Raw genomic sequence first — 27472 nt, 5'->3', positions numbered from 1 at the left:
ACGTCATGTACGAACGTCATGTATGTACGTCACGTATGTGTTTACCGCGCATGTGCTTGTAATTTGCATTGCGTGATGACGTTGGTTGTTTTCGCGTCGTGCGTACTTAAAAGAAAACTCTAATAAAATGTTAAAGTATTAAAGAACATTAAGGTGTAAAAAAGACGGGGAAAACAACCGTGTTTAACCATGTTTCATTTGAGGTAAAATTATACGGAATTAAAATTTATTCTGTAATATCTGTGTAGTATCTTACAATTTATTAACATTCTGTTGCACTTTACTTCACTGTGTATATTGTAATATTACACTTCAATGGCACCTTATATTTCTTATTGAGCTAGTCAAAATTACAACTGATAAAGTACAGTCGTCGGCTCTAATAGTGCAGATGGTAAAACGTGTTGTTCACAATATGATGCAATCGATCCGGTCCGACTCTGCCTTTTTTTCCCTCTTTTCAAATTTCAAATCACATCAGAAAAGCATTTATTTTAAATAAAAACGAAGGAAATAATCAAACAGTTTTGAGGGAGGGCTTTATTGTCCTAATATGCTGGCATCAATTTAATAATTTGAATTAAAATTATAATTTACACTGTCATTATTGCATACTGTTTTATAATGTACTACAATACTGAGGTGCAAATAATTGCCACTATTTGCAATAAGTAATATAAATAGCAGAAAATCCTGCTACTTTAACATAGTGTAAATAGAATCTATAGCCATTTGCTCGACGTGTAAATAGCCGCTGCCTTTCTTATTTTATAAAGTGAAAGTGACATGACATTCAGCCAAGTATGGTGACCCATACTCAGAATTCGTGCTCTGCTTTTAACCCATCCAAAGTGCACACACACAGAGCAGTGAACACACACACACGGAGCAGTGGGCAGCCATTTATGCTGCGGCGCCCGGGGAGCAGTTGGGGGTTCGATGCCTTGCTCAAGGGCACCTAAGTCGTGGTATTGCAGGTGGAGAGAGAACTGTACATGCACTCCCCCCACCCACAATTCCTGCCGGCCCAGGACTCAAACTTACAACCTTTCGATGGGGAGTCCGACTCTCTAACCATTAGGCCACAACTTCCCTTTTTTAATCTTTCCTTTACTATGGTTCTTGTTTATCTATTTTTTAACTAGAAATTTGGAAATTTTTCTTTTGCTTTGGCAATTCTGCACGTGAAACATTTAAGCCAATAAAGTAGTTTTAAGTTCAGTTGACTACATACAGTATATTTTCAGTGTCTGCATCCCATTTTATACAAGGTGCCTCCAAAAAAAAAAAAACTGATCACAGATCTTTTTTTATTTATTTCAAAGAACAAAACAGAAAATATAATTGTATATACAAATATAGATTAAGACTATACACATGACACAAGAAAAAAAAATCTGAAATTCACCTCCATCACTGATAAAGCAATAAATCAAGCAGTAGCCCTCAAATCCTTTGAATGGATAAAACCCACACAAGACTCTCCTCCTGCGATTCCTCACACAGCCAGGTGGACAGTCTTTAAATATCTCAATTCACCGTATGCACTGGGTCAGAGAACATGATGCCCGGACACTCAGGTTGTATTGTTCAGAGAATGCATTCCAGTTCACGACACCTAATTTACATAAAATAACAAACAATACTAAAGCAATATTAAATCATTTTGAAGAAAGGCAGAAGAGCCATACAAGGAAAATATTTTAAATGTATTTTTAAATATATTATAGCATTGTGTTAGAAAAAGTGTTATTTGCTCTGTCTGTAAACTACCTAAGAGATTTAATTTACCAGCATTAACATCAACTAAATTAATAAATTTTGTCAAGTCAAAATTTAGGTTAGCTTGGCTTGAGAAAGCATGGCCTGAAAGTTTGAATTTTTTGTCAATTTGAAAATTTTACAGTTGAGGGCTATACAGTCTGTCAGAGAAAGAAAAACAGATAATTACAGTACTCTAGCCACATGAAGTGGGTCTCTTCTCTGAATTTCTTCTGACTGACAATGTCCCCAAAAAGTCATATTAAGACATATGAAGGTCAATTTAAGAGGTAACACAATAAGGTGTCATTGGTAAACATTAGTTAATTTATTAATTAACATGAACTAGCAATGAACAATACATGTGTTACAGTATCTATTAATCTTTGATAATGTTAATGAAAAAGATTACAAATATGATTTTTTTTTTCCAATGCATGCAACCATCAATGGCATTACTTACATTAATAAAGTATTTCTGCTCTATTTTAATACATCTTTAATGGTTCATTTTAGGCGAAATAAGACTTTGAAAGACCAGCATTCGAATACTATATCATAAAACATGTCATAAGTGTTTGAAATCGCACACATTTGCAATGGCACTCTCTATGATTATGACCAAAGCATTATTACAATTAAAAGCAATTTTAAACGCATTTTTTTAAGAAAACAAAAGTAATATCTCATATCCACCATACCATACGAACATCCGGAAGTGAATGAACCTGGATATGCGCATTAATGACAGTCAGTACGGCGCACAATCGTATTTACGGTAAATACATATACGTTACTGCGCATGCGCGGTAAACACATGTCACGTACATACATGACGTCACCGCGCTACAGTCTGCAGCGAGGAGTACTTGGTTTTTTAGACGACGTGAAAGGGGGCGTGTTTCAAGATAGGCAATGGTTTAACGGCTCTGGACCAAACTAAACAGGGAGGGGGGACGGCAAAACACTCATTCAAACAAATGCTTCATTAAATTGGTGGTATTGCCGGGTTTGGTTGTTATCGCATATGTTGCACTTTGCTGACTCGGCATCCACTTTTATAAAGTGTAGCCACACTTTAGACCTCTTTGGCATTGTAAAACGGAAACGTTTTGAGAAAAAACAACTACAGAAATCCTCCCCGTCACGTCACGTGGTGGTGGACAGCCAATCACGGCGAATTTAGGTCCTTACATGCACGTATGCTACAAGCTCACACAGACACAGCCGCTTGGCAAAAAAAAAAAAACAAGCGGCCGCTTGGCTTTTGGAACCGAAATTTGGCACCGAAAGATAAATAATTTTCCGATACTCATAGTATCGAAGTTTTCCGTTTGATACCATAAAGGCATCGAAGTTCGGTATCCAGCCCTATGTAAGTGTGAGTTTTATTTCATAAATGTGATCCAACAAAGGTAAAGGGCAAATTTTGACCATGTACAGTATGCTGTTTATATTGCTTGTAATTAGGATGAAGTAAACATCTGTTGAGTATTTTAACATAAACATTTTGACTGTGTTGAATTAAAAACCCAAAACTGCAGCAGTTCCACCAGACCCGAACACTGGCTGAGTAACAAAAATATGAACACCACACAAGGGTTAAATAAACAGATTTCACCTTTGTTTTTTTGTTTTGTTATTTGAAGGTAACATGAAGGTTGTGGTGTAATTTCCACCATGACAAACAAGAAGATGACAGTGTCAGAGAAGGTCAGGTTTGAGATGAAAAATCAGACCATTTAAGTGTAAAGAAAACTAGGTAAATATCACTTCAACATGTGAACAATATTTTTTTATTGTGTGCTATTTCCAATCAGATTGTAAATTAAATGTGTATAAATTAATTATTTATATTTCATAGTTTATTGATTTATTAATTTTTTTTTTTTTTTTTATTTGGAGACATAAAAAGCTGGCTATGAAATCAGCCTAAGTAAGACAGAGGTGGTCGCCTTTTTATTCTAAAATGTTAAAAAATGTCATTACCATCATCAAAATTGGGGGGAGGGGGAGTGCATGTGTATTTGTATAAAGTAAACTGCCATTCAAAAGTTCGGAATCAATAAGATTTGTGACATTTTTTTAAATATGTTTTTTCTGCTCATCAAGGATGCATGATCACAAATACAGAACAAAAATATTACAAAATATAAATATTTTATAACAATACAAGTCTATTATAATTTTATTAATTGAACAACAAAAATATATTCTAAAAAATATATAATTTAAAAAAGAAAATAAGGTAACAACCCCAAACATTTGAATGGTATAGTGTATATTATTACAAAAATTATTACAAATTATAAAAAAATTTTTTTTTCCAATATTGATAATGAATTAGCATATTAGAATGATTTCTGAAGGATCATGTGACACTGCAGCTTTGATCATAGGTATAAATTATGTTTAAAAGTATTATAAATTAATATTATTTTAAATTGCAATAAAATTTCATTATATTACTGGGGGGTTTTACCCCAGCATTTTTGTTCAAATAAATGCAACTTTGATGAGCATAAGAGACTTCATTAAAAACAAAAATCTTTCTTAGCCCAAACATTTGAATGGTAGTATATATGTATATTTCTATGTTTAGCTATTTATTTGCTCTTTGCATTAATCTGATTATTGTAAAGTCTTACACTTTGGAAATTTACCATATAAATGATTATTATAAAATTCTTCTGCAATGCATGTATGTATAATATACCGTATTTGTTTCATATATGTCATTTCCACCACTATTATTTCCTCTGTTTGAATTTTGTTGCTTAGGGGTGATATTTTTATTTATAGGCTTTATGTATTTATTTGTTTACTCATTAATATGATTGATCATTAAAGCTTGGATGTACATTTAAGCTTGGGAAATTTGCCATATAAAATATTACTATTATTATACAATGACAAAATCCTCCTGTGATGCATGTATGCTTCATATTACATTTCCAACACCATTAATTTCTATACAAAATGAATAACACATTTTGATAAGGAGGAAAGTGCACTGGATTGTTCGGGGACAAAGTTAATTAACTTGTCTGCTCTCTGTACTAATCTGATTAAATGTAAAGGGCCCTTGAGTTTTGGAAATTGGCAATATAAATGATTGTAAATGGTCAGATTCCTCCTGTGATGTGTCTATGTCTGCTCTGCTGCTGAGAAATGTAGACAAATTAAATCTCTATATTTCTGAGAGTCATTTCTAAGTGCTAATAGTTTGAGAACACTTTGCTACACACTTGCTAGACTACACAAAAAATACATAACTTCAGCACACTCCATGAACCCAGATGGGTGTGACTGCATCAATGCGACAATGCACCAACGTTTTTCATTTGGTTGCAGTGTGTGTTTACATGCCGAGTGTAACTTTGGCAGCTTCTCTTTAATTTGCTCCAGATGTCTCTATACAGACAGTCACCCCAGGGCACAAACACAGTCACTCCTTCATTACCACCAAACCACAGAGAGCGATGGCAAGAGCAAGACAGGGATTAGCACAATTCCAGATTTAAGCTAACGCACGTCAGTGAATGATATCAGAACTCCTCATTTTGGGTTTAGCTTGAATTGAAGCTTTTCTATGGTCTGTCTCTCTCCACAAAACACTGCTTATGACTCACCAGCGCTGGCAGCACCCTCCTCCTCTTGTAGCCTGCAGCTTTGGACCTGGACGGCTCTCATTTGGCCCTAGAGGCGCGTTGTATTTTTCTGCTTGATCTCATCAATGGCTTGACCTGTGCACACACCAGCTCACCAGGGAAGCGTGAAGTGTTTTTTTTCTTTTCGCTTTTGTATCCTGCCTTTATTTAGCCACGTTAGTCGAGTTGAGCACAACACAAATTTCATGCAGCGCCCTTAAAATCTTCCCTTGCAGTGATGGAGGCCGAATGGTGGAACATACAGTAATAAGCAGCTCGGGATGTACTGCCGTCTTTGCTCTTAGCGGGCTGACTTCTCCTCTCTTTTCTCTGAAGTACAAAAGGCTTCTTTCGTGATCCTTGTGCATTCATGGAACAGCCATGGGGCATGTTTAAGACTGCAATTTTGCTGCATAGACTAGACATTTGTGTTCTGCCAGGTACTAAGATAATGTGCATTATATGCAAACATTAGAAATGAACTGGTTTTAGAATTAGATCAGGCAGAAAAAGCAACATTATTATTATTATTATTATTGGCTTTATAGACAAGCATAGTAAAACAGAAACAGGAAGTGATTCTGGAAGAAAGAGAGGAACATGATTGGAAAGTACTCAGGACAACTGAAATTCTGCTACTTAGATTATCTCACAAACAAATTTTGACTTTATAGCTTTATATTACATACTTCCATATGAGTTCACTGAAAAAAAAACATCTTTAGAAACTAATTATTAAGTAAATGACTTCTGACATTAGGAAAAGGTTTTTTGCAGTGTAACACAAGCAACTAAAGCTATAGCTAGCGGAAGGCTTGGTAGTGTTGGTTTGGAGGGGAGCAGCTGAAGATGGAGCAGAGCAGGGTGATGCAGTTTGGCCTGGGGCAACAGTTTGAGCTCGGATGGGTACAGATCTGAGAGCTGAGCTGCGTGACTCGATATACAGACAGTGGGAGACCTCACGAGGAGATACACGTATATACAGCCTGAGAAGAAGTGGACATTCAGCGAAAAAGTCCAAGCTGTGCCGCCTGAGGGACCATTTCATGGCCCTGTGTTAGACATGACTTGAAACTGTGCTCTTCTCCTCTCTCATTGCACCTCTCCATCCTCCTCACCTCCTTCACAGCTCCCTCTTTTACATGGGCGTGGGTGTAAAAGCTGCTTTTACCAGAATGTGAGGCTTTTAAACCATTCTGTTTCTCCAGTGAGGAACACCCTGCTGTGTGCATTCTGCACTCAGCACTGTCTGCTCACACACACTCCTTTTCAACACTACACCCCTGTAGAGTCAAGTGGAGGCTAATTTCCACTAAAGGAGAGCACAGTCATTTTATAAGCCGACCTCAGGGACTGACCTTATGGTGTTGTCTTCTGTCTGACAAGATTGCAGCAGGGACAAGCTCTCTTTCTCTGAGCTAGGTTGTTTTGAGAAGTTTTGACTGCTTTATTTGGAAACCAGCATCATATTATGCCATGGGTATGTGAGCCAATGCAGGCCACTGGAAATTTTTAAATCTCAGTTTTCCACTAAATATATATAATTAATTGAGAAGTATTCTTAACTTAGAGACCGAGATCATATACTTATAGAAGCATATACTAACAGATATTAAACTTAAAGCCTTGTATAATGTATAATGCATTATAAAAGTAGTTTTAATTGCATTAATTATTCCTTGTAATGCACATTATAATGCATTGTACAATCACATGAATAATTGTAACCACAGTTAATACATTATAACACTCATCGATTCATTGTTACACTATGAATTTTAAATTTGGTTATAATTATTTAGGACGTGATGTAATGCAACCCAACGCACATTATGGATAATTATAAAGCATTATACTCTTTAATGACATTTAAAATACATTATACATAAAGTCTTTAAGCAATGTGTTACCAAAAAATCTTTTTTTTTTTTTTTTTACATAAATCAAATATAGTACATTTTCTGCTTGCTACAACAGATATGGGTAAGCATAAATCTTAAAATATTCTTAAATGCCTTGTTTTGAGAATACTTTACTTGAAAACAAGACACTTTTTTTTTTTTTGCAATTTGCAACTGCTCAAAAGTTTAGGATTGGTACAATTTTTTAATGTTTCTTTTCTGCTTACAAAGCATGCATTTATTTGGCCAAAAATACTGTAAACCCAGCAATACTATGAAATATTATTACAACTTAAAATAAATTATTTTCTAAAAATAAATTAAAATGTAATTTATTCCATAGCCTCAAATGATTCAATATGCTGATTTGCTGCTCAATAAATTTTCTAATCATTATAATCAAAGTTGAAAACATCTGTACTGCTTAATATTTTTGCGAAAACTGTGATACTGTTTTTAGGATTTTTTGATGAATAAAGAATTTTAAAAAAAGTTATTTAAAATAAGTAACTTTTACATCAGTTTCATGCATTTTTTCTAGATAAAAGTTTTTTTATTTATTGTTTTGGGAAAATATATTTAAAATCACGTACACTTACATGAGATGAAGACTCTAGTCATATCAATAGCCTTATAAAAGCTGTTTTTATTTCACATGGAGCAGGTCACCTTATGTTGGCCACCATCCGAGATCACATGACCAGCAAAATAATATACTCTAAATATGGTTAGAGTGTCTGATGTGGTTAAAGAGGGCACTTTCACTAGCAGACCTACAAACGCCTTCCAGAGATCTTGAAGGTATGGGAAGCTATGCGAAAAGACAGGCAGCATCTATGTGAATGGCTGCTGATCTAATTAAATGTGATGAAGGCAGGGTACAGCCATTTGCTCCAGGAGGGCAGGTACAACTGCATTAGTTTAGAGTTAGAGGCCTGAGGGAAAGGCTGTGGACTAGTTAAATTTGATGAAAGGTATAGTTTTTAGCTGTAGGAGAGCAGGTAAAGTGGTTTGCTGTATTAGTTTAGAGTTATGGCCTTGAGGGAGCGACCTAGAATCATTAGAGATGTGAGTCTGTGTTATGGGACTGATGTGTCACAATATGGGCACAAAACACTTGGACTGGTCCTTGTCTTTTTTATATCAATTTCTATGTCTTAAAAGAACCAGCTGTTCTGTTTATAGTCAACAATTTTTTTTTTTTTTTATTAAACATTTTGTTTGTCACATACACCTATGGTATAGCAGTGAAACTGTATTGTGTGCTTATCATGCAAGCTCTCTAAGCTATGCAAGACACTGATTACCCCCCCCCCCCCCCAAAAAAAAAAAAAAAAACATAAAAATAATAATAATTAAAACACTGGGACAAAAAAATGACACCCTCTAAAAGTGTCATTTTTGTTAAATACCTACTGATTGAAGTAGCCTTGAAATAAAGGGGCTCATCCTTAAAAACTGTCCTTGTGAATATTAGCAGTGGCCCTCATTTTTAGATCAGATTAGATCCACTTTTTTACATTGCAATTAGTTAAATACACTTTACCATTCATGAACATAAACACGTGCTTTTGTGTGAAAAATACAAAGCACGATAACCGATTCAGATAAGTTTGAAAAAAAAAAAAAAACGTAGCACATACCAGCGTCTTTGAGACAACATGTTTTTAACAGTCTCTGGCATTCAGATACCTCTCTCACACACACACACACACACACACACACACACACACACACAAATGAGTCACTGAGAGCTTTTTCAGAAGAGCTCACTATGACATGCCAACTTCATCAATCCGTCTATTTAAACTGCTCATGTCTGCAATGCACTGATTAAAAACACCATTTAGCCAAAAGAGAAATGAGACCGAGAGAAAGAAAAAGTGCAGATGAAAGGACACAGAGATGTACAGTGAAGTGAGTGGGGTGTCTGTATTGTCAGAGGGCTGAATGGTCTGTGGGAAGGCCATTATAACAGTTATAATATCAGAAAAAAAGGGGCCAGAGAGTTTGGAGGTGAGGGGGGGGTTGCATGGGTCAGAGAGAGACAAAGGTTACACAACAAATTATTCACCCCTTCGCTGGCTCTATTCTGCACCCTTTGTTAAGCATAAACGCAGCTTGGCAGGGTCCACAGAGAACTCTTCAATCCACAGTAACAACTCATTATATAGTACAAGAGTCTGCTCAGATCCTCAGCCTCAGACTGACACAAACACATGCAGATGTAAATGAAAGTGAACTCTTATAACCGCAAACAGACCTACAAACTCATTCAGAGACTCCTACACATGTTGACATGCACTCCAAACCGGACCAGACAGCAAGAGACCCCGATAACCTCTCAGAACGGGGCAGCTGAGAGCACCCGGGGGGCAAAGGAAGTTTCATACCTTCTTCAGCTGAACTGTGCTGGACCACCAGAGAGACAGACAGAAAGATCCTCCACATTTTCATCAGAGCAACACACAGGAGAAGTCCAGAGAGGAAGAACACGGGAGAGGGACACAGGAGGAGAGAGAGAAAGAGAGAGCGAGAGGCAGAGAGAAGGGAGGAGGAGTCTGTCTGCTCGTTTTTATCTCAGATTAAAGAGAGGAGAGAAAGAGAGGGGGTGGGGGAGCAGGGAGGAGTATTTATGTATGATGATGATTATGACTGAGAAGTCACTGAGCAAAGAATGAGGAGAGAGAGAGAGAGAGAGAGAGAGAGAGAGATGAAGGGACCTGTGAACTGACTTTAGCTACTCACCGTGATGGAAAGCCTAAAACGAGTTCGGCTTGTTCGCAGAAAAAGTGTCTAGACACGCAGGAGACAGACGCTCTAACAGTCACATTTGGTGAAGGCTCTGGTTTGTCATGCTGATAGGGCACAGAGAGCCAGATTGGAGATATGCATCACTCAGTCAAAGAAGCTTGGAAAACTGCCTGTGTGTTTTCTTTTCCTCTCTTCTTTCAGTTGCTTCTTTTTTTCCTAAAAAAAAAAAAAACATATTTTGAATATTTCCTTCTGGGCTTAGTCATCTCTCATTTTCCACACCCACACCCACAGAGAAAAACAGAAAGGTTATTCAATATAGACATTCATTTAGAGGCTGTTGCACTCCTGAAGACTCGTTTTATGGAGTTATCTCTTTGAAAACAGCGCCTCCTGGTGGAGTGACTTGAAGACAACAGTAGAGAGACTTGATATCCTGTTGTTTCAAGACATTCGTTTGTGAGGAGCCTAATCACTGTGACCTGTCAATCATCAAACAACGTCTACGACTATTTCTACTTCTTTGACAATCCTTTCACTGACACATCTCCTCCTTTACTAAAATTTACTTGTTTTACCTATATTTTACCAAATTGTGTATTCCTAATGGTGGTCAAGCCGAATCTCGAGGCGAATCTCCTTCAAGGACAGGGAGCTAAATACATTTACCAGACTGAAGGAGCAGGTGAAGTAGTGAAATGGATTTAGTGAATTTGTACCAAAGTAAAATAATCTTGTCATACCGGAAATATACAATATATCATGAGAGGAGAAAATAAAAACGGTTAATTCAAGTGTTTAAGTAAACCACAATGGGATATAAGACAAACGCTTTTATTAGATTACAGTAAACTATATCCCGTTATTGTGGCTCACAAGTAAAGCAATATATTTGGGTATATGACTTTTATGATATGATGCAACATGTCATGGGAATGAACAGACCTGTCACGACACATGAGAGTTATCTCATTAAAAAAACATGTACAGAGTTCTTGTGATGTGAACAGTCTCAAACACGTGTCAGATCAAATCATGTGCAATGCGAATGTTAATCTTGTCAGTCTCACAAAATAAATATGCGTTCAAGTGCTTATGGTATTACATACGCTTATATATTTAGTACATTGTGTTTAAAGAAAAAAAACAAAAACAATTTAAAAAGTACAAACACAAGAAATTGGAAATAAAATGACAAAAGCTATAAATATAACAAAATATATAGATATATATAAAATACACATTCACAAATAATAAAAAAGGAAAACATCAATGTATGTAAACCTCAATTAGACTAGTGCAGCGAAATAGAGAAATAAATGTAAACAAATGAAAATTTACACAGTAGAGCAAAACTTTTACAGTGTACAGTCCAAATGATTATCTTTAAAATGACCCTGTATCAGTAGTGTTCATTCAGTCATGTTCAGTGACAGTCGTCATGAGAAATACTTAATTGATTAACACAATTTAAACACTGATAATACCTTCAGCAGAACTTTTACAAGCAGTATCATATACATAAACAGCAACACATGCTGAAATAACTGGACCTGTACGGGACCCCCTAAACATACTAAAAGGATTTAGGATTTAAAAGCTAATTTAAACAGTAAAATTACCAAAAAAAAAAAAAAAAACGCGATAAGGCCAGACTGCTTTACAAAAGCAATAAATGCACTTGTATAACTATCCATTTTAATTACAATAGCGGATTTCACTCATTTAACTGCAGGGGGCTCCAAAGTCGGAAAAATACACAAAACTTCATACAAGTCTTTGAGCAATATGGGAAATTTCCTAACCAACTATTTAAATATATTTGAATAATATTCCACATGATGTACAAGTGCGTAGTGCTCAGTGGAAATCTCACACTTCAGTTATTTAAAAAATACTCCTAAACATACACACCAGCGACCACATGTAATAAACACTTTTTTGCTCATAATGACTTTGTAACTGACTTTGTAACTGCCATAACACTGTTTAGTACCTCTACGTCAGTGGTTTCCAAACTTTTCAGACATTTTTAAACCCTATCAAGTTTTTGAAGCTACCTCAACAATAATAGTAAAAAGCACAATGGTTTGACTACAGAAATGTGTCTTGCAGTGTAACATTGTGATTTACTTGTGAAAACACTGATGTACTTGATTTGACTGATCTAGCTATTTCTGTATAATAATATCCATCATTCAGCTGCATCTGTTCATTTAAGGTGCCAATCTTGTGAGGGTTACAGGTTTTTTTCTATAGGTTTGCTCAGCTTTTCTCCTGACCAGCCATTTCAGTCATCTGAAACTTCTCTGATGATGGGGAGACTGGCATTGGGATGGCACCCTCCGGGGACGTGTAGTTGACGGCACTGGAAAACCCACTGGCAATGTCTTCAAATGTTCTGCCTTTGGTCTCGGGAACACGGAAGTAGGTAAACACGAAGAAGATGATAAGGAGGATGAGGAATATGATAAAGACGTACGCTTGACACAGTTCCTGAAAAGTAAGCAATATCACAATATAATGCGTTTAGTTATTGTATCCTAGACAAATGTGATGCTGATGAATTCATTGACAAGGTTCTCACCAATAGTTTTGGGAAAAACAGTCCGACAAGAAAGCTGGCGGTCCAGTTGCAGCATCCCGCCACAGCGATGGCTGCCGGGCGTGGACCTTGAGCGAATAACTCCGCCACTATGAACCATGGGATTGGTCCCGGTCCCATCTCAAAGCTGGCCACAAACCCGAACACTGCCAGAATGGCCAGAACGCTGATTGGGGAAGTTGCCTGCTAGCCGTATATGGAAATTGAACCATTTGGAGAGAGAAACAGAGAAATGGTTCATTTCAGTGAATGATTTCCAACAAAGATGTAAGTCGGCGTTCATTAGTAAGATCACACACTGACCCCTGCAGATACAGATTCGGGAATGGCAGTCATGTTAGTTCCACTTCCTGCTTTTGCTCCAATAGGGTTCTTAGGATCAGAAAAGACAAAAAGAATTAGAAAAAAATGTAATCCCTGTATTTTTCATTTAAATAAACCATAGTTAAATCCATGACAACTAATTCGGAAGATTTTAGTGGTTTATCATTTAGTGCTATTTAATGATATGCAATAACTCACAAGAATTTCAAGAGAAATGGTCATGAGCAGAGCACAGACAGTCATTCCAGCTAGTCCGACCATATGAAGTGTTCTTCTTCCTGCCCTCTCCACCAGAAACAGCTGTTGAGCAAAGCAGTGGTAAGAATCAAAACACAGGTCTTTTAGTACACCATCATAAAAGTATTTAAAAGACATAAGGGCATAAAAAATGCAAATAAGTAGGGTGATTTTAGCTCAGTTGTGTAAACTTACAGAGATGACTGTGAAGAGAGTGTTGACTGCACCCACTCCAATGGTGGCATAGACTGCCTCAGTGATACCTGCATATCTGAAGATCTTGGTAGAGTAATAAATTACCTGAAAGATTGACAGAAAACACAGCTGTTCAACATTTAGAACTGTTCATGTCAATATTCTAAGTCAAAGAGGGGGAAAACATGCAAGGAAGCCTTAGAAACTGAGAATTTTACAAATTCAGTGTTAAAGCATACACTGTTAAAATCACTGATTAGTTTGTCTTGTTTATCTAAATTAAAATATATTAGACCTTGTAAGGGGAAAATATTATTATGCAGCAATTTGATATATTACACACATTAAGGCCTGGTTTCACAGACAGGCTTAGCTTAGCTTAGTTTAGCCAGCACTAGGGTTTTGATAAATTAAGATATTTAGGCAGTTTTTATAAAAATGCCTTAGAAGAAAATGTTACAGGTGTGCATCTTGAGACTGAACAATGACACAGACATATTTTAAGATATGTCAGAGCAAGATATTTTCATCTGAGACAGCTAAAACATGCATTTTAGTCTGGGACTAACCTTAAGCCTTGTCTGTGAAACGGGTATTTATTTCATTTGACCACTTTAACAGTTTTAGGTAAAAAAAAAATTGGCCAATGATGGAAACCATTATGCATTTAACTATTATAAATCTGACACATTATAGTACATAGTATATATACAGCCCACAACTTTATAGCATTTGTTAATTTTTCCCATGTAGACTTAATACATTTGTGTTAACTGATCTCAGTCAGTGTGGTTTGGTGGAGTGTGTTGACTGTGTTGACCGGGGTTGTGTATTTCAGGCTAGAACTGCTTTGATGGCATTAATTCCATATAAAGTACTAATTGCACATAGTGCAAATGACTTTGGTTTTATTGGTGCCTCAATCTGAATGGGATCTTGTTTGATGGATATGTTCAATATTTTTACCTGGAAAAAAGGCACTGCTGGCTATAAAAATGTTTAATAGGCTGAGGTAATCAAACATCAGATTTATATGTGGTGCGTGACGTTTTGCATGAAGTGTGAGACTCACAGCGTTGATGCCAGAGAGTTGTTGGGACAGCTGCAGGATTATGGCGATGATAATGGGCTGTCTGTAAGCAGAGTTACGGAACAGCTCTGGAATAGAAACCTTCTTCTCCATGGACATCTTCAAGGCCTCTTCCTTCATCTCACGAATGTCATCCTCCACATCTGAATGCCCACGAAGACGTGTCAGCACTGAGAGCAAAAAAAGAGAGGAAGACATACATTGTCAGTCCAGAGGAGTAAATACAGTTTAGTTACTTTTTTCATTTTTTAGCAGTCACAGCAGACTCACCTTGGCGTGCCTCCTCCTCCTGGTTCAGAGTGATCAGCAGGTATCGAGGGCTCTCCGGGCAGAAGATCAGCATGACACACTGTAACACTGCGGGCACCGCCGTCAGAGCCAGTAACAATGGCCACATAGACTGAGATCCCAGCAATAACTCCAGGCCTAAGATCTACCATGAAATCCAGAAAAATTACCCATTTATTAATAAATTATATTATTTTTATTCGGCAAATAATGACAGAAAGTTTTTTTTAAGTGAGCTATCCCTTTAATCTGTTGTCAACATAAATACATAGGAAAATCTAACCTGTGCAATTAGGATGCCGATGACCACCCCGAGCTGGTGAAGGGTACCAAAAGCCCCTCGCAGTGCCGTTGGAGCAATTTCACCCACATACATGGGCGTCAATCCTGTACACAGGCCACAGAAGGCACCAATAACCAGACGGCCCACTATTATCAATTCATAAGAGCTGCACATGCTGGATAAACCCATCAGGCCTCCACCAATCAGAGCCAGGATGTTGGACAGAAGCATGCATTTTCGTCTGTAACGAGAAGATGGGAGATGAATAAAGGAATTTTTTTAACAAAGCATTTATATTGGTTTTACGTTCAAAGAAAGTGTGTGATTTTCTCACCTCCCTAGTTTGTCAACTAGTGTGCCAACACTAAGAGACCCGATCATGCCGCCAACATTGAAAATGGAAACCGTTACACTCCACACTGTTGTCAATGTGGATTTATGCATTGGCTCTCCACTGCGCTCCTGAGTCACGTTTCTGATGAAGTTCTGCACTTTCTGATCATCAACAGAGAGACAGATGATGAGTGATGAAGTAATAAGGTGTTGTTTTTTGAACTCTAAAATGCTACTCACTTGATGAAACGCTTACCTCATCGGGTGCATTGATGACGCCTGTGTTGTAGCCAAACTGCAAGGAGCCGATGACAGCCGTGGACACACAGAACATTAGGCACCATGTCACCTGCTTCCCCTGGACAAAAAGAAGGAACACATACCGTAAGATGCAGCAAATGAAAAGAGTAAAGATGAATATAAGACAAAAGGTAAAGCTGAGGTTGTCATCGGTTTGGGGGTGTCAGTGGCATCAAAAGTTTGGAAAACTCCTGCATTAAAAGGCTAAGAGAACCAAAAAGATGAAGAAAAGCAGAGTCTTTCTCACTTTTACCATTATTTTTAGCACACAAATACACTCTCGTGTCACACAGTGGTCACACTCATTCAAAATTCAAATTCTTGTTTTCTGCTTCAATTCAACAGCTAAATTGAGTCTAAAGATTCTAAATAGTACACAAATTCTGATAACAACACATTATACAATGCAGTATTTCCCAGATTATGTGTGAAAGTGGAACAAGACTGTTGCATACTTTACTAAGCAATAAAAACTGGAATGCTTGTGTCCCTATGTGTCATTCAATTTTCTTAAACTGGCTGGCTGCTCGGATCTTAATGTCTGTTTTCCCCTTTTCTAAAGGCAAATTAAAAGAAAACAGAAATAACGACCTAATCTTACTGTCAACTGCACAATTTCGGTATGACTGCAGAGGAACCCAAGTTGACCAGAGATTAGAGTTAAAATTTGCATGACTTGTGGTACAAATACAAAGTCAGCGGGAAAATCACAGAAAACCACACATTTACAACAGTTCCAAGAAGTTCTCACATGTTCAGCTATGCGGGTTATGGGTTATAAAGTTCAGTAGTCTGAGGGCCTGTGTATTGGGTGCATTATTTTTTTTGAGAGAGAGAAATAAATGTACACTTAGTAACCAAAAGGGTTAATTTGCAATGGTTTTCCATTAAGTTGGAGTAATCTGGAGTGGATTGTTTCTAAGGAACTTCCTTCAATACGGCATTTGGCAAATGTCAGTACAAAAAGAAATAGTGCACTGCACTATTAAACCTGCACAGAGAGCCTTCTGGCAAGTGCACACCGGTCTGATGTTTGGATAAAGACTTAAACACACAAGCTGTCTCCTGGAGGAGTGACTGTGAAAAAGGATATGGGTGTCATAACATGATCTGGAAGTTGCCAAGAGTCATCTTATTGAATCTAATGTTCATAATGACTTCTGCTGATAGAGGATGATCCATCACTGCATTTCTCATCTCTAATACCACATTTTTGCACATCCCACCATACAACCCCCAGCCTCCATAAATTAATAGACCATATTTATTTATGAAATCAACACACTTAGTGTTAGACTCCCTTAATGGATTTGTAATGAGCTGCAATGGATGCTAAACTGGTACACTAGGATTGGAAATTTCCAGTCTGTGTGTCCGTCTATTCTACAAGAAACACCCAGGATGCTTTTCATGTTATGTTCAAGTTTGAAGATGCCAGCTGAACCCTGCTCTAAACATTCATTTCTCCTTGTCGGTTTCCTTTGCACATCTTTGTTTCTGAATTCACATGCTGCAATCCAAGATGACAAAGCAGGTCAAAAAATGTTCCACTACCACCACTGCATTTTTTTATATTTATTAAAGTGATGAGTCATATCAGTTGAAAACTAATAGCCTGAACAGATATTACCTAAGGGTACCTCATTAAACTAAATTTAGTTAAAATAAACTAAATCATTAAATTAAATTAGTGTAACACATTACCTACACACAAATTGTACATAATCAGCCTGCAAATCGCAAGAGAATTAAACACAAATGACAACATTTCAAATCTATATTCAAATTTATCTAACAATCTAATTTTTTACTACAGTATTTGCATTGTAACCACAGTTTTCTGTATATCAGATCATAGTAACACCTATATCCCAAATTATGGTACATGTTATGAAACCAAAGGAACCCACTGCCAAAAAACTTTTTTTTGAGAAGCAGGATTATATATGTAACTTCATGATTCTATTGTGTTTGAAATATGATTAAAGTGTATTGTCAAATTTACTGACATGCATTTATGGTAAACTATACAATATTTGAATGTCATTTCTCTTGAAACTTGTAAGTGATGTATTAAAATATATTTGTATTTATTTACTCACTCATTTTTAATGATGAAGTTGCAATTTAGCCCTCAGTAGTACTTAGTAATATTGAGTAATTCACTATAGCAACAATGAATGCATATTATTTAACACATGAAAATAAATGTGCTTCTTTAAAGCAAAAAAATTAAGAATTTTCAAGTTTTGAAGTTTAAGCAAAGAATAAAGTTAAACTTAATTTGATTTTTTAAAGTGCTCTTTTTAAAAGAGTATTTAAGTCTATTAAGAAACTGTCATGATGTTCAAATATTATTTGCATTTTCTTTTAAATACTTTTAATATTACACTAGTGCATATTCTCATTCACAAAGGATCTAGTAAAACTGTAAATAAAAAATAAAAAAGTTACTATTTCATAAGGGTCATAGTGATGGTAAAGCCTTGACTTAGAAATCATGAAGACGAAAGTTAAACATCACCACTGATTATATATAAAAACATAGAGGAGAAAAGCCTCTACCTTACTATCCTTTATCTTCTCCATCCTACTCTCTGTTGTGAAAGCCAGTTATTGCGATTGAGACAGAAGTCTTCAGTTCAGTTCTTCCTCTTTTTGCAGTGAGACCAAACTTATGTTTTCAGGGAAAACAAATCCGTATTTGGAAAAGCTTCTAGATGGAGGAAAAAGAATATGAATAGTTTTTGTCAGTAATGATAAGGCATGAGACAATCCTTTTATGTCTTCACAAAGATGAATGGAAAAAAAAACTGCTTCCTGTAATGGATGTCTGCTGAGTTGATATGACAGTAGAGCACCATGTGCAAAGTAAATGTGGAAGACAAATACATGAGGCATCTCTGTCAGGCCAAGATCCACCCTATATATTACTCAAACTCAGTTTAAGTGCTCAAACTCAGTCTAAGTGGTTTTCCTGTAACATCAAATCCTCAATCCTGCATCATTCTGGCTAAAGTTAAACAGTAAAGAAAATACAATTTAGTTAACAACTTCATGCAGTTCTAATTAGTTAGCAATGAAATTTAAAGTGGCCATGGTACAATTAAATTTACTGCAGGATTATTTTTAAGGCAACATTTTTTTTTTACATTTTAAATAGGCTACTAATAGTTGGTAATGGAAAAAAAAGTTGATTCGAGTACTTCATAAAATATAATTCCAAGGCTAATTATAGTCCATTATAGTCCGTTTTTATATATAAAAATTATATTTACGTTTGTTTGCAAAGCTCCTGTGTCGATCAGGTAGTCGCCGATAAGTGATGAAACACTCTCGCGCTCGTGGGTTTTATGTAGAGTGAGACATGAGCAGCAGCACGTTGCAGTTTTGTCGTCACTCCAGAGCTCCCCCTGTTTCAGTAACCTCTGAGTCACAGGATTAAACAAGAACTCAGTCTCAAGACATTCGCGTAACATCCTTTCGTTGGAAGTGATCGCCGCGCCCAAACACTAGTGAGCATCATTTAGAAAGTGCCAATGATTTCAGAAACGCCCCCTAGAGAGACAACTCGCGAGGTTTTGAGGCAAAGCCTGGTGTAATGTACATATTTGGTAATGGCCGATTGCGCGTCTGTTTTCTGGCGGATTTCTGGATTTTCTGGCAGATTCAAACTTGCAAACGTTGATGTTGATGTGACAACAAACCCGCTATTGTTGTCACGTGAGTGCTTCTGTAAGAGAATGCCATCTTTTTTTTGTTTGTTTTTAAACAAGTGGTGCTCTCTTCCGAGAACGGGCAGTTTGCGGGGATTGCTGGCACTTCAGTCAAGTGTGAGATCTAGTGATAACAAATGTTGCGTTGCCTGCGCTTCTTAGCTTTCGTTTGTTCATTGGAATTGACTAAAGCATAAATTAATTGGATGCACTTATTAATCATAACTTAAAGTTAGAAAGTAGGCTAATAATCGATTTGCGTTTGGTTTCTGGCAGTGTAGATAATGACCTAAAAAAGTGCATTATTACACTGAAAACACAGTAATAACGAATATAATAACACAAAAACACGGAACACTATAGTTGTCCGTGTTTAAGATAGATAAACAGGAACTTGCAAAGGAAACACATTTCGAGAACTGAGATCAGCTGTGGTTGGCATCCTGCCACTGTGGTCTTTTTAGGCTAGAAACTAAACTATGAACCTTTAAAAAAAATTATCTGGGAGTCTGAGATTGAATTACTTAAAAATAAGACACCTGTATTGTGAAGGGTATCCTTTTCCCATTATCCAACAGCATTTCATACTGTAAAGCTCCGGCATGCTTCAGTTATGTACTAAATCTGTCACTGTCATAAAATAAAAGTTGAACTTGGACGGACTTGTACAAATGATCATTTGTATTGCGTATTTTAAACGTGCATTGAAGTTATTAACAAAGCATTATAACACCATATGAAATAATTAAGCATACAACTAAAGTGAGTGTTTAAGTTAAAAGGTACATTATCATAAAGATAAAGGGGTGAAAAGCTCTCCATCATGCACACGCTCGCATATGATATTCTCTCCCAGTATGACTAGATTTACTTGATTTACTTTAGTGTTACACAAGTTTAACACCTCGTCACTTCAAACACAAGAATATCATTCTGTGAATTCGAACTTACTTCTGAAAAGAAAAAAAATCTGGCAAAAATGCAGGTTTTATTCCAGTCAGCGCTCAACCACGCACATAATTACGAATGAATCAATTCTGTGGAAATTGACTTTTCCACATGTTTTTGTTAGCATTTCAGTAATAAATGTTAAGCCTGGTAGCGTTTCAGGTGACCAAGACGACCATCATAACAAAGATCAACATTAATACCTAAAAGCATAAACCACCCCAAAATTAAAATCCCGTCATCATACTTGACCTCTCCCTCAAATCGTTGAAGCTGTTGAACACAAAAGATTTGTAGCCATTGATCTTTAAAGATTTTTTTTCTCCATAATTGACACTGAACTTGAAAGTCAGCATCTACCAGCAACTTTTCTCTTCAAAATACTGTGTGTGTGTGTGTTCAACAAAGAAATTCAAACAGGTATGGAATAACACGAGGATGAGCAAATTATACCATTTTCATTTTTGGGTGAACGATCCCTTTAAGTTAACATCTAGATTGCTGCACTTCCTGTGTGTCCCTGAGACATTTGCCACTGCTGGATAACTGCTCTGACCAACTAATCCCTGACCTTTTGTCCTCACATTTTTGTCACATAACTGTTGTCGTCACATTGATGGACTAATTTATGCTACTTTACCGCCATCTGCTGTTTGAAAAACACAATGGTCAAATAGGATTAAACTGAGCCTTTAAAATGATTTGCAGAATCTAATTCCTTAATCACTGATTTCATGTAAATTCATGCTGTCTGTTCAAACTAAATCAGCCTCTTCATCATTGCTCGAGCTATATATGGATAAATCCAGTATCTTCAGACTAGTGTTAATTATATAGGCCAAATAAAATCAACAGCGTTTGCCTTGGTTTTTGACCATCGCATACGAATAACTGACATTCATTTTTTTTTAAACCTCACAGATATAGCAGATATGATTCAACACCACACCTCAAGAAGCCATTTAGCAACTAAATTTTCAGCAGGTTGAACTTGGTGGTTAATGAATGATTTAGAAACACTTTGTATGAACTGTAATTTGTTTCTACTGTTAAGAAGAAAAAAAAGACACCTTTAGTAAAAAAAAAAAAAAAAAAATATTTAGATGAAATTGTGCGTTTTTATTTTGTAAATTGCAACAGTAGGATGTAGAGTGACACAGATCAGTGTAAATGTAGGACTTAGGTTTCCAAAGCCCACTCAGAATGAGCTTTCAGCCTCCAGCAGGCAAACCAATAACTAAGACCACATCGTCTAGGGATAACATATTATGTGGTACTCTACAAAAGGTTGGGAGTTCTTGAACTGAAAGTAACAGCAACCATTTAGATCTTTCCAGCGAAGCTTCCATCCTCAATCTGCCCATTCCATCTCTCCACCTGACGGAAGAAAAACAAAGACACACTGTATATCAAACAACTTCCAGCAAACCTTCACGTTTCATCAGTTTCACAATGATTGGTTGACTCTTGCTGAAGGGAAATATCAATTCTACTTTGATAGAAGAAAAGACATTTTAGCTCCTTTTTAAAAAAATTTTTTAACAGAGTTGCTTAGCTATACATTTGAATGGGGATCGTGTCACCATGATGATCAGTAACAGAGAACCCCCGGCAAAACTGTCTGATACCTGATATTGAAGAGTTCTGTGTGGTTTTTAACCAATACATTTTTGGTTTGATTGCAAATACTGAAAAGTTCAAAGTGGTACTCAAATTCAGATGGACGATACCTATGATGAACCCTACTCCGGGAACATGTTGGGTGTGTGTCAACAATGAAGAATTGAGAACTTTGTCGTTACAATACTGCATCCTGACCATGCTCAAATCTTTCTCAACATTTTGGTGAATACCAAATCATCTGCATAGTTTACCAGCATTAATCCTTTTTTGGCAGTGAACAATAGTGAAAACTGCAACTGGCCAACAACGTACAAGAGTCTGGACATCCTTACATCAATCCCATCAACCCCACATACAGGGGCGTAAATTTTGCTTACAGTGGGGTTGGAAATTTTTTTGCGAGGTCAACTTATGAAGGGGATTCAAACAATACAGCTAAAATTGTACTTGTAAGGATTTGTATGAATTATTAGTGCAGCAGGGACTCTGAGCCAAATTAGACAACTTAAAGCTGTTGTGGTTGTGCCATGACAGCGCTCGTGTCCGTTGTACACATAACTATCCATCACAGTGTTGCCAAGTCCGCAATTCCTGTGCAGTTGGCCTTTTTTTTATCACTGCCGTGGGTTTTTTTTCATGTCCACGGGTTGAAGCGACCCCAGTCATGTGTATTTTAACCCCTAGAACACGATTTTTACCAGGGGACCCCCTCGGAACGTAGATAGTTTGGGCTAGTTTTGAGTAGTGAATTGAAAAATACACTGGCATCATCTGTATTAAAGAGAAAATAATCACTTCATCTGATGTTTAAGTGAATAAAATAACCTTGACAGCCTTACTTGGGGGAGGGGGAGACTCAATGTTTCTAAACTTAAAAGCATTTTTGCCCCGTTTGTATTGTTTTATTACTTACACAATTATTTAAAAGTAGAAAACATTGTTATTTACAATACACAGCATGATTTTTTTATCAATTTCAGACTCCCCAACCCCCCTCATGATTTCTGCCTATGCCCACATACACTGTAATACCTTATTTGTAGTGTCTTTAAATACGTCATAGTCACACTTGACTGTTTGCAAGATAAAAGCAAAAATATTACATCCTGTTTTGAGAGACTTCTTGGCACTACCTTCATCTATGTTTGCAAAACTGTTAGAATCAGAAGGTGCCAAAGAAAATTTACTTGCACTTATTTTCAGAATAAATCTCAAAGATGAGGAATATAAAGAATAAAGATACCAATTATAGACAGCCAAACATTTGCTAATGATTTTGTATGTCTTCGAGATTTATTCTAGAAAGCATCTAAGGCTACATTTTCAGTGCAAACCTCAGTTCTGATTTCGTTTTTTTTCCTAACGTGGCCAATATCAAATTTGAAAGTAAACTGGTCACAAAAGAAGAAACACCACACATACAGGCCACTGAAATCAGCATTTTATGTATTCCTAAGGTCTATGTGCCACAGAAACCAGCAAAAATGAGGAGAAAGAAAATGAAGTTGTGTGTGTAGTTTTTCTTCAAGCTTTGCTTTTTATATTGACTGAGAGACCAAAGAATGATTGAATCCCGGCAGCACAGAATTCTGAAAAAATGTTGATGTAGAGTGATGTTGCACTGTAAAACATCTGCCCTGTATACGATTTAGGACCACATCTTAAAGTGGCCAAAATCAGAAATTAAAAGATCAGATTCTATGCGGTTTGTTCTTGATCACAGACTGTCATTAAAAAAAAAAAAACGTGACCAGAAACAGATCAACCACACTGACCTGTACTCAAAGTAAGAAAGGAATGGCAATAATGTTTTTATACATTCACCTACTTCCAAAAAAAAAGAGCATGTATGATTTTCAAATATATCTGAAAAAAGTTTTAGGCAGCATTTTGCACTCAAGAATATTGATAGCTTCAAAGATTAAGAAGATTGCTTTTTTCTCGCTGTATATTTAACTCTGCTTTATCAAACCAGAACTGATTGGATTTTGAAAATTCTGGGTTTAAAACCAGAAAGGATCATATACAGCAGCTGGCCATGCTGTGTTTATGACATTCACGATGCGATGAAAAAGTTCAAGTTATTTTAATGAAGCATGTGCTTACAAAACAACACCAGGAAAGTCTATAAGGGTAGCTAGGGTCAATCTTTATTCTCATGTTTACTTAAAGGTTATATTACTGAGGTTTTCAGAGGTGTTTTGGGTAGAACAGACTCACCCAGCTCATTGGACACAGGCTCTGGTAGACTCTCTGATACCATTCGCAGGGAGAAGTGTCCTGCCCTTTGCTTGACAAAGCCTTATTACACCTGTGGAAGTCTGAGAGGAAAAACACAGCTGTAAGTAATACACACTGAAATCAGGCAGAAATGGTATACAGTCTCCAACCCTGACATATATAATGAGTTATTCAATTCATAAAGCAACTTAATCAAGTCACAATTAATAAGGTCATATAGATCAATTCTAGCTCATAACTTCAGGGGAACTGGAGATTTACTACAGACAACCCTGCTTCACCACTGATGTGACCTTCAACAAAACGAGTCCTGGTTGCTCCAAAAGATCTATCTGTGAGATCAGCATACTATTAATAATCATGGTTAAAATGCACTTAGGTCTCATATTCATTGTAATTGTGTAAAGCACACTTATCGCTTTCATAATTAATACAAAGCACTTGTGGCACAATTTTTAATTAATCTAACAAATAAGGGTCACATAATCATTTGTACTGTACATACCCAGGTAATTCTGGAAACAGTTTCTTGTCTGGTTAGTGTTTGGGAAACGGGCATCGAATGGAGCCGTTCTGTAGTTCTTGATCTTGTCGTCAATAACATCAGCCATCTTCAGTCAATAGATAATGAGTCTGTGTGACAAGCAGTAAAAGTTTAAAAACAATAACTAAATATTTAAAGCACATAATTGGACTTTAGCTGTTCAAATGTCATAGTTTAACGGTGTAATAAAGCAGACGACTGTTAGTGATATTTCACTCCGTGACAGTTTGAACTAACGCCAGTAGACGGCTGTAGTGATGTTAAACTTGATGTATTTTAAACGAGTTCTTTTAACTTTCAACGAGGTAACTGTAAATTGAAGTGAACTTGTTAACACGTAAAATACGCTTATTATACTTACAAACCAGCAGACATATTCACTTTAGTAACACAACCTTGATATAACCGGTTTAAGTAGCCAGTTTGCTAGCTCGCTAACTCAAATGAACCATTCCTGTGGAACGTGTGTTGCTATTCCGTGAATTTTGCAAAAGAGTAAAGATAAATGGTTTAAATAAACATCGCACGAGCTCAGCCATTTCACAACAAGCTAAGGTTTAAACAAATATAAACACTGAGGCCTACCTCAGTAGGCAATAAGCTGTGCCCTTATCGTAGCGTCCTCTCGAAAGACTCTATCAGCGCACTGGATTGTGGGAAGCCAAAGTGCGTAGCGTGAGGATGAGTGAAGGCGGGGCTTATGAGACTAAACTAATAATTTTTTTCCTGCAATTTTTACAATAACGAACATACAAAGGCAAAAACATAAATTACATCAAAATAAACATAATAATAAACAAATACAATTAATAAAAAATATATAAAATCTGAAAAGCAATAAGAAAATCACGTCCATACCAAGTAGCCTAAAAACATTTACAATACTTTAATAATACTAGTATATTTATTATTTACACATTTTGTAAGTAGCATTAATGTTCCTCCAGTGTTTATTCTAATCTTTAGATGTAATATGAAGGAAATAAAATAATAAAATAATTGTAATATAAAATAAATAAAACGAGTCAGTAATATTAATAAATCAATAATTTCAATATAAAATAAAATACAATAAAAAAAATAATTCAGGAAGAAATTCCTGAAAAAATAAAAATGTAATAAAATAATATAAAAAAATTTTATATTGACGTTCACTGATAAAAAGCACTGGGAAGCACAGTATGGCATAATAAGATATATTGTAATTGAGTAAAACGTAGAAAACCCTGTAGAATAATGCCATGGTATATTCAGAACCTATCTCTGTGAAGAATAGGTATGTTTCTTTTATTACTTAACCCACTGTCTGAAGCAGGGTATTAATTTATTTCTGTATAGTTTTTATTTATTGTGTGCTTTATTTAATTTCTTAATGTTTTAGAATGTATGTTTTATGTGTGCAATGAAGCAGCATAATTGCTTTTTTTTATTTCTTTTCATATTCTGATATTTTTATTGCAATTTTAGCCACAGCAAGCAAGCAAATAAGTAATTAAATAAATAAATGTTTTTGTTTTAATAAATCAATATAGAGCACTTTTGGAATCTGTGGCTCACCTACACTAACTAGGAAGCAATAGGCCTAATTTAACAGAGTGTAGTTACTGTCCTCTGCCTTTGTAGGGCACTGCTGGCTACCAAACCACATTCTTTCCTCTAGAGTTGAGGTGTGAGAGATGTACAGTAAGAACTTTTTACCAAAGAAAGAGTGCACTACTGTATGCACACTTCATTCCAAACATGTTCCATCTGACCAGAAGCCAGGAAGAGCTTTCACTTACACGCTAAAAACAAACATGGAGGGACAAGTCTGTGTGATGCGCAGGAGCCTTCACAGTCGGCTGTCAATGCTTCCTGTCTGAGAGATCTACTGCTCACAGAGCTTTTGCCTTTGCTTTTTGGTCTGACATGGTGCATGTGAGTGTGTGTGCATTTATATGTGGGACTGCATGTTGACTTTAGAATGCAAAATAGCATACATTTAATTAGTATTTTTGTGCTGTTTTCCAGTGAAAATATCAGTTATAGATAAATGAGAAGCAAACGTATGCATAAATCTCAATAAATTTAGTCAGATTTATGTTTTGAACAAGAAAACGTATCTTAGTAGTCTTTCTTAGACTTATAGACACATTCACATGTACAGATATACACAGGGTTCTTCTTTCCTGACACATCATTCTGTTGTTGACAAGGTCAAAGGTTACAGGTGCCTCTCTGTCTTTGACATCCTGTCCCAGGTTTCCTGTTTCCTTTTTTCAAAAAGCCCTACAACACAACACACACACACAAAAAAGTGTTGGATAAAACATGCTGAGGCAAGTGTTAATTAGTCTTGTGCTCATCCCTTGGGTAATAAACATATATACTGTTTCATTCATTCATATATATCTCCAGAGGGTTGTTTCTATAGACAATAGTCAGTGCAGCACAATATTTATTCCTGTAAAATTCAGTATGGCGTCTGTCCTGACTCGAGTCTACTGAATTCTCCAACTGTCTGACAGTTTCCGGCTCTGTGTTGAACTTGAATGGACATAATGGACATCCTGATTAGTGCGTATAACATTTTTCGTCTTGCTCTTTGTATGTACAGCAGTGTCATTGACTTGGCTTTATGCATATACTTCATATTCTCTCTCTCTCTCTCTTTTTCAGGATATAGGTGTTGTCCATTGG

The 27472-nt window shown here is 36.3% G+C and overlaps 3 protein-coding genes across 6 annotated transcripts in view; all 3 read right to left on the bottom strand.

Moving 5' to 3' along the window:
* ephb6 (eph receptor B6) overlaps positions 1–10282 on the bottom strand; it is a 53770-nt gene extending 43488 nt beyond the window's left edge. Inside the window, exon 1 of one of the 2 annotated variants that reach the window (XM_059567611.1) lies at positions 10061–10282. Coding sequence is in view for 1 of the 2 variants with exons in the window: in XM_059567610.1 (XP_059423593.1) it covers positions 9706–9769 (64 nt within the window). In the remaining variant the exon portion in view is untranslated. Of the gene's footprint in view, positions 1–9705; positions 9931–10060 lie in introns of those variants that run through there. The other variant, XM_059567610.1, reaches the window with a different exon arrangement.
* Positions 10283–12223: 1941 nt separating this feature from the next.
* slc2a3b (solute carrier family 2 member 3b) lies at positions 12224–19201 on the bottom strand. Of its 2 annotated transcripts, none has more exons than XM_059567607.1 (12): positions 19000–19201; positions 18287–18437; positions 15678–15779; positions 15423–15583; positions 15089–15329; positions 14788–14950; positions 14500–14687; positions 13428–13532; positions 13194–13295; positions 12975–13043; positions 12654–12857; positions 12224–12562 (listed from the first exon to the last, which is right to left on the bottom strand). In XM_059567607.1, the coding sequence occupies exons 2-12, from the start codon at positions 18308–18310 to the stop codon at positions 12332–12334; spliced, it is 1590 nt and encodes a 529-aa protein (XP_059423590.1). In that variant the 5' UTR covers positions 18311–18437; positions 19000–19201; the 3' UTR covers positions 12224–12331. The 2 variants fall into 2 exon arrangements, with proteins under 2 accessions (XP_059423590.1, XP_059423591.1); XM_059567608.1 differs by having other exon boundaries at positions 12654–12854; positions 19000–19197.
* Positions 19202–21483: 2282 nt separating this feature from the next.
* Positions 21484–25482, bottom strand: LOC132157729 (cytochrome c oxidase subunit 6B1-like). 2 transcript variants are annotated; one of them, XM_059567030.1, is made up of 4 exons: positions 25379–25482; positions 24755–24882; positions 24229–24329; positions 21484–21762 (listed from the first exon to the last, which is right to left on the bottom strand). In XM_059567030.1, the coding sequence occupies exons 2-4, from the start codon at positions 24858–24860 to the stop codon at positions 21709–21711; spliced, it is 261 nt and encodes an 86-aa protein (XP_059423013.1). In that variant the 5' UTR covers positions 24861–24882; positions 25379–25482; the 3' UTR covers positions 21484–21708. The 2 variants fall into 2 exon arrangements, with proteins under 2 accessions (XP_059423013.1, XP_059423012.1); XM_059567029.1 differs by lacking the exon at positions 25379–25482 and adding an exon at positions 25155–25293.
* Between the last annotated feature and the right edge of the window lie 1990 nt (positions 25483–27472).

Source organism: Carassius carassius, chromosome 15 (genome assembly GCF_963082965.1).
Source record: "Carassius carassius chromosome 15, fCarCar2.1, whole genome shotgun sequence".
Classification (NCBI taxonomy): Eukaryota; Metazoa; Chordata; class Actinopteri; order Cypriniformes; family Cyprinidae; genus Carassius; species Carassius carassius.
This window is presented reverse-complemented; position numbering and strand designations above follow the sequence as displayed.

Bases quoted from the DNA above. Each gene is read 5' to 3' on its own strand.
- LOC132157729 (XM_059567030.1), bottom strand. From the start codon at position 24,860: ATGGCTGATGTTATTGACGACAAGATCAAGAACTACAGAACGGCTCCA. The intron at 24,330-24,754 runs GTATGTACAGTA...TTTTCCTCTCAG, and splicing joins CTGTTTCCAGAATTACCTGG to ACTTCCACAGGTGTAATAAG. The intron at 21,763-24,228 runs GTGAGTCTGTTC...TTCTTCCGTCAG, and splicing joins GCCTGTGTCCAATGAGCTGG to GTGGAGAGATGGAATGGGCA.
- slc2a3b (XM_059567607.1), bottom strand. From the start codon at position 18,310: ATGGAGAAGATAAAGGATAGTAAG. The intron at 13,296-13,427 runs GTAAGTTTACAC...TTTGCTCAACAG, and splicing joins CTCTCTTCACAGTCATCTCT to CTGTTTCTGGTGGAGAGGGC. The intron at 12,858-12,974 runs GTCAGTGTGTGA...ATATACGGCTAG, and splicing joins CCGAATCTGTATCTGCAGGG to CAGGCAACTTCCCCAATCAG.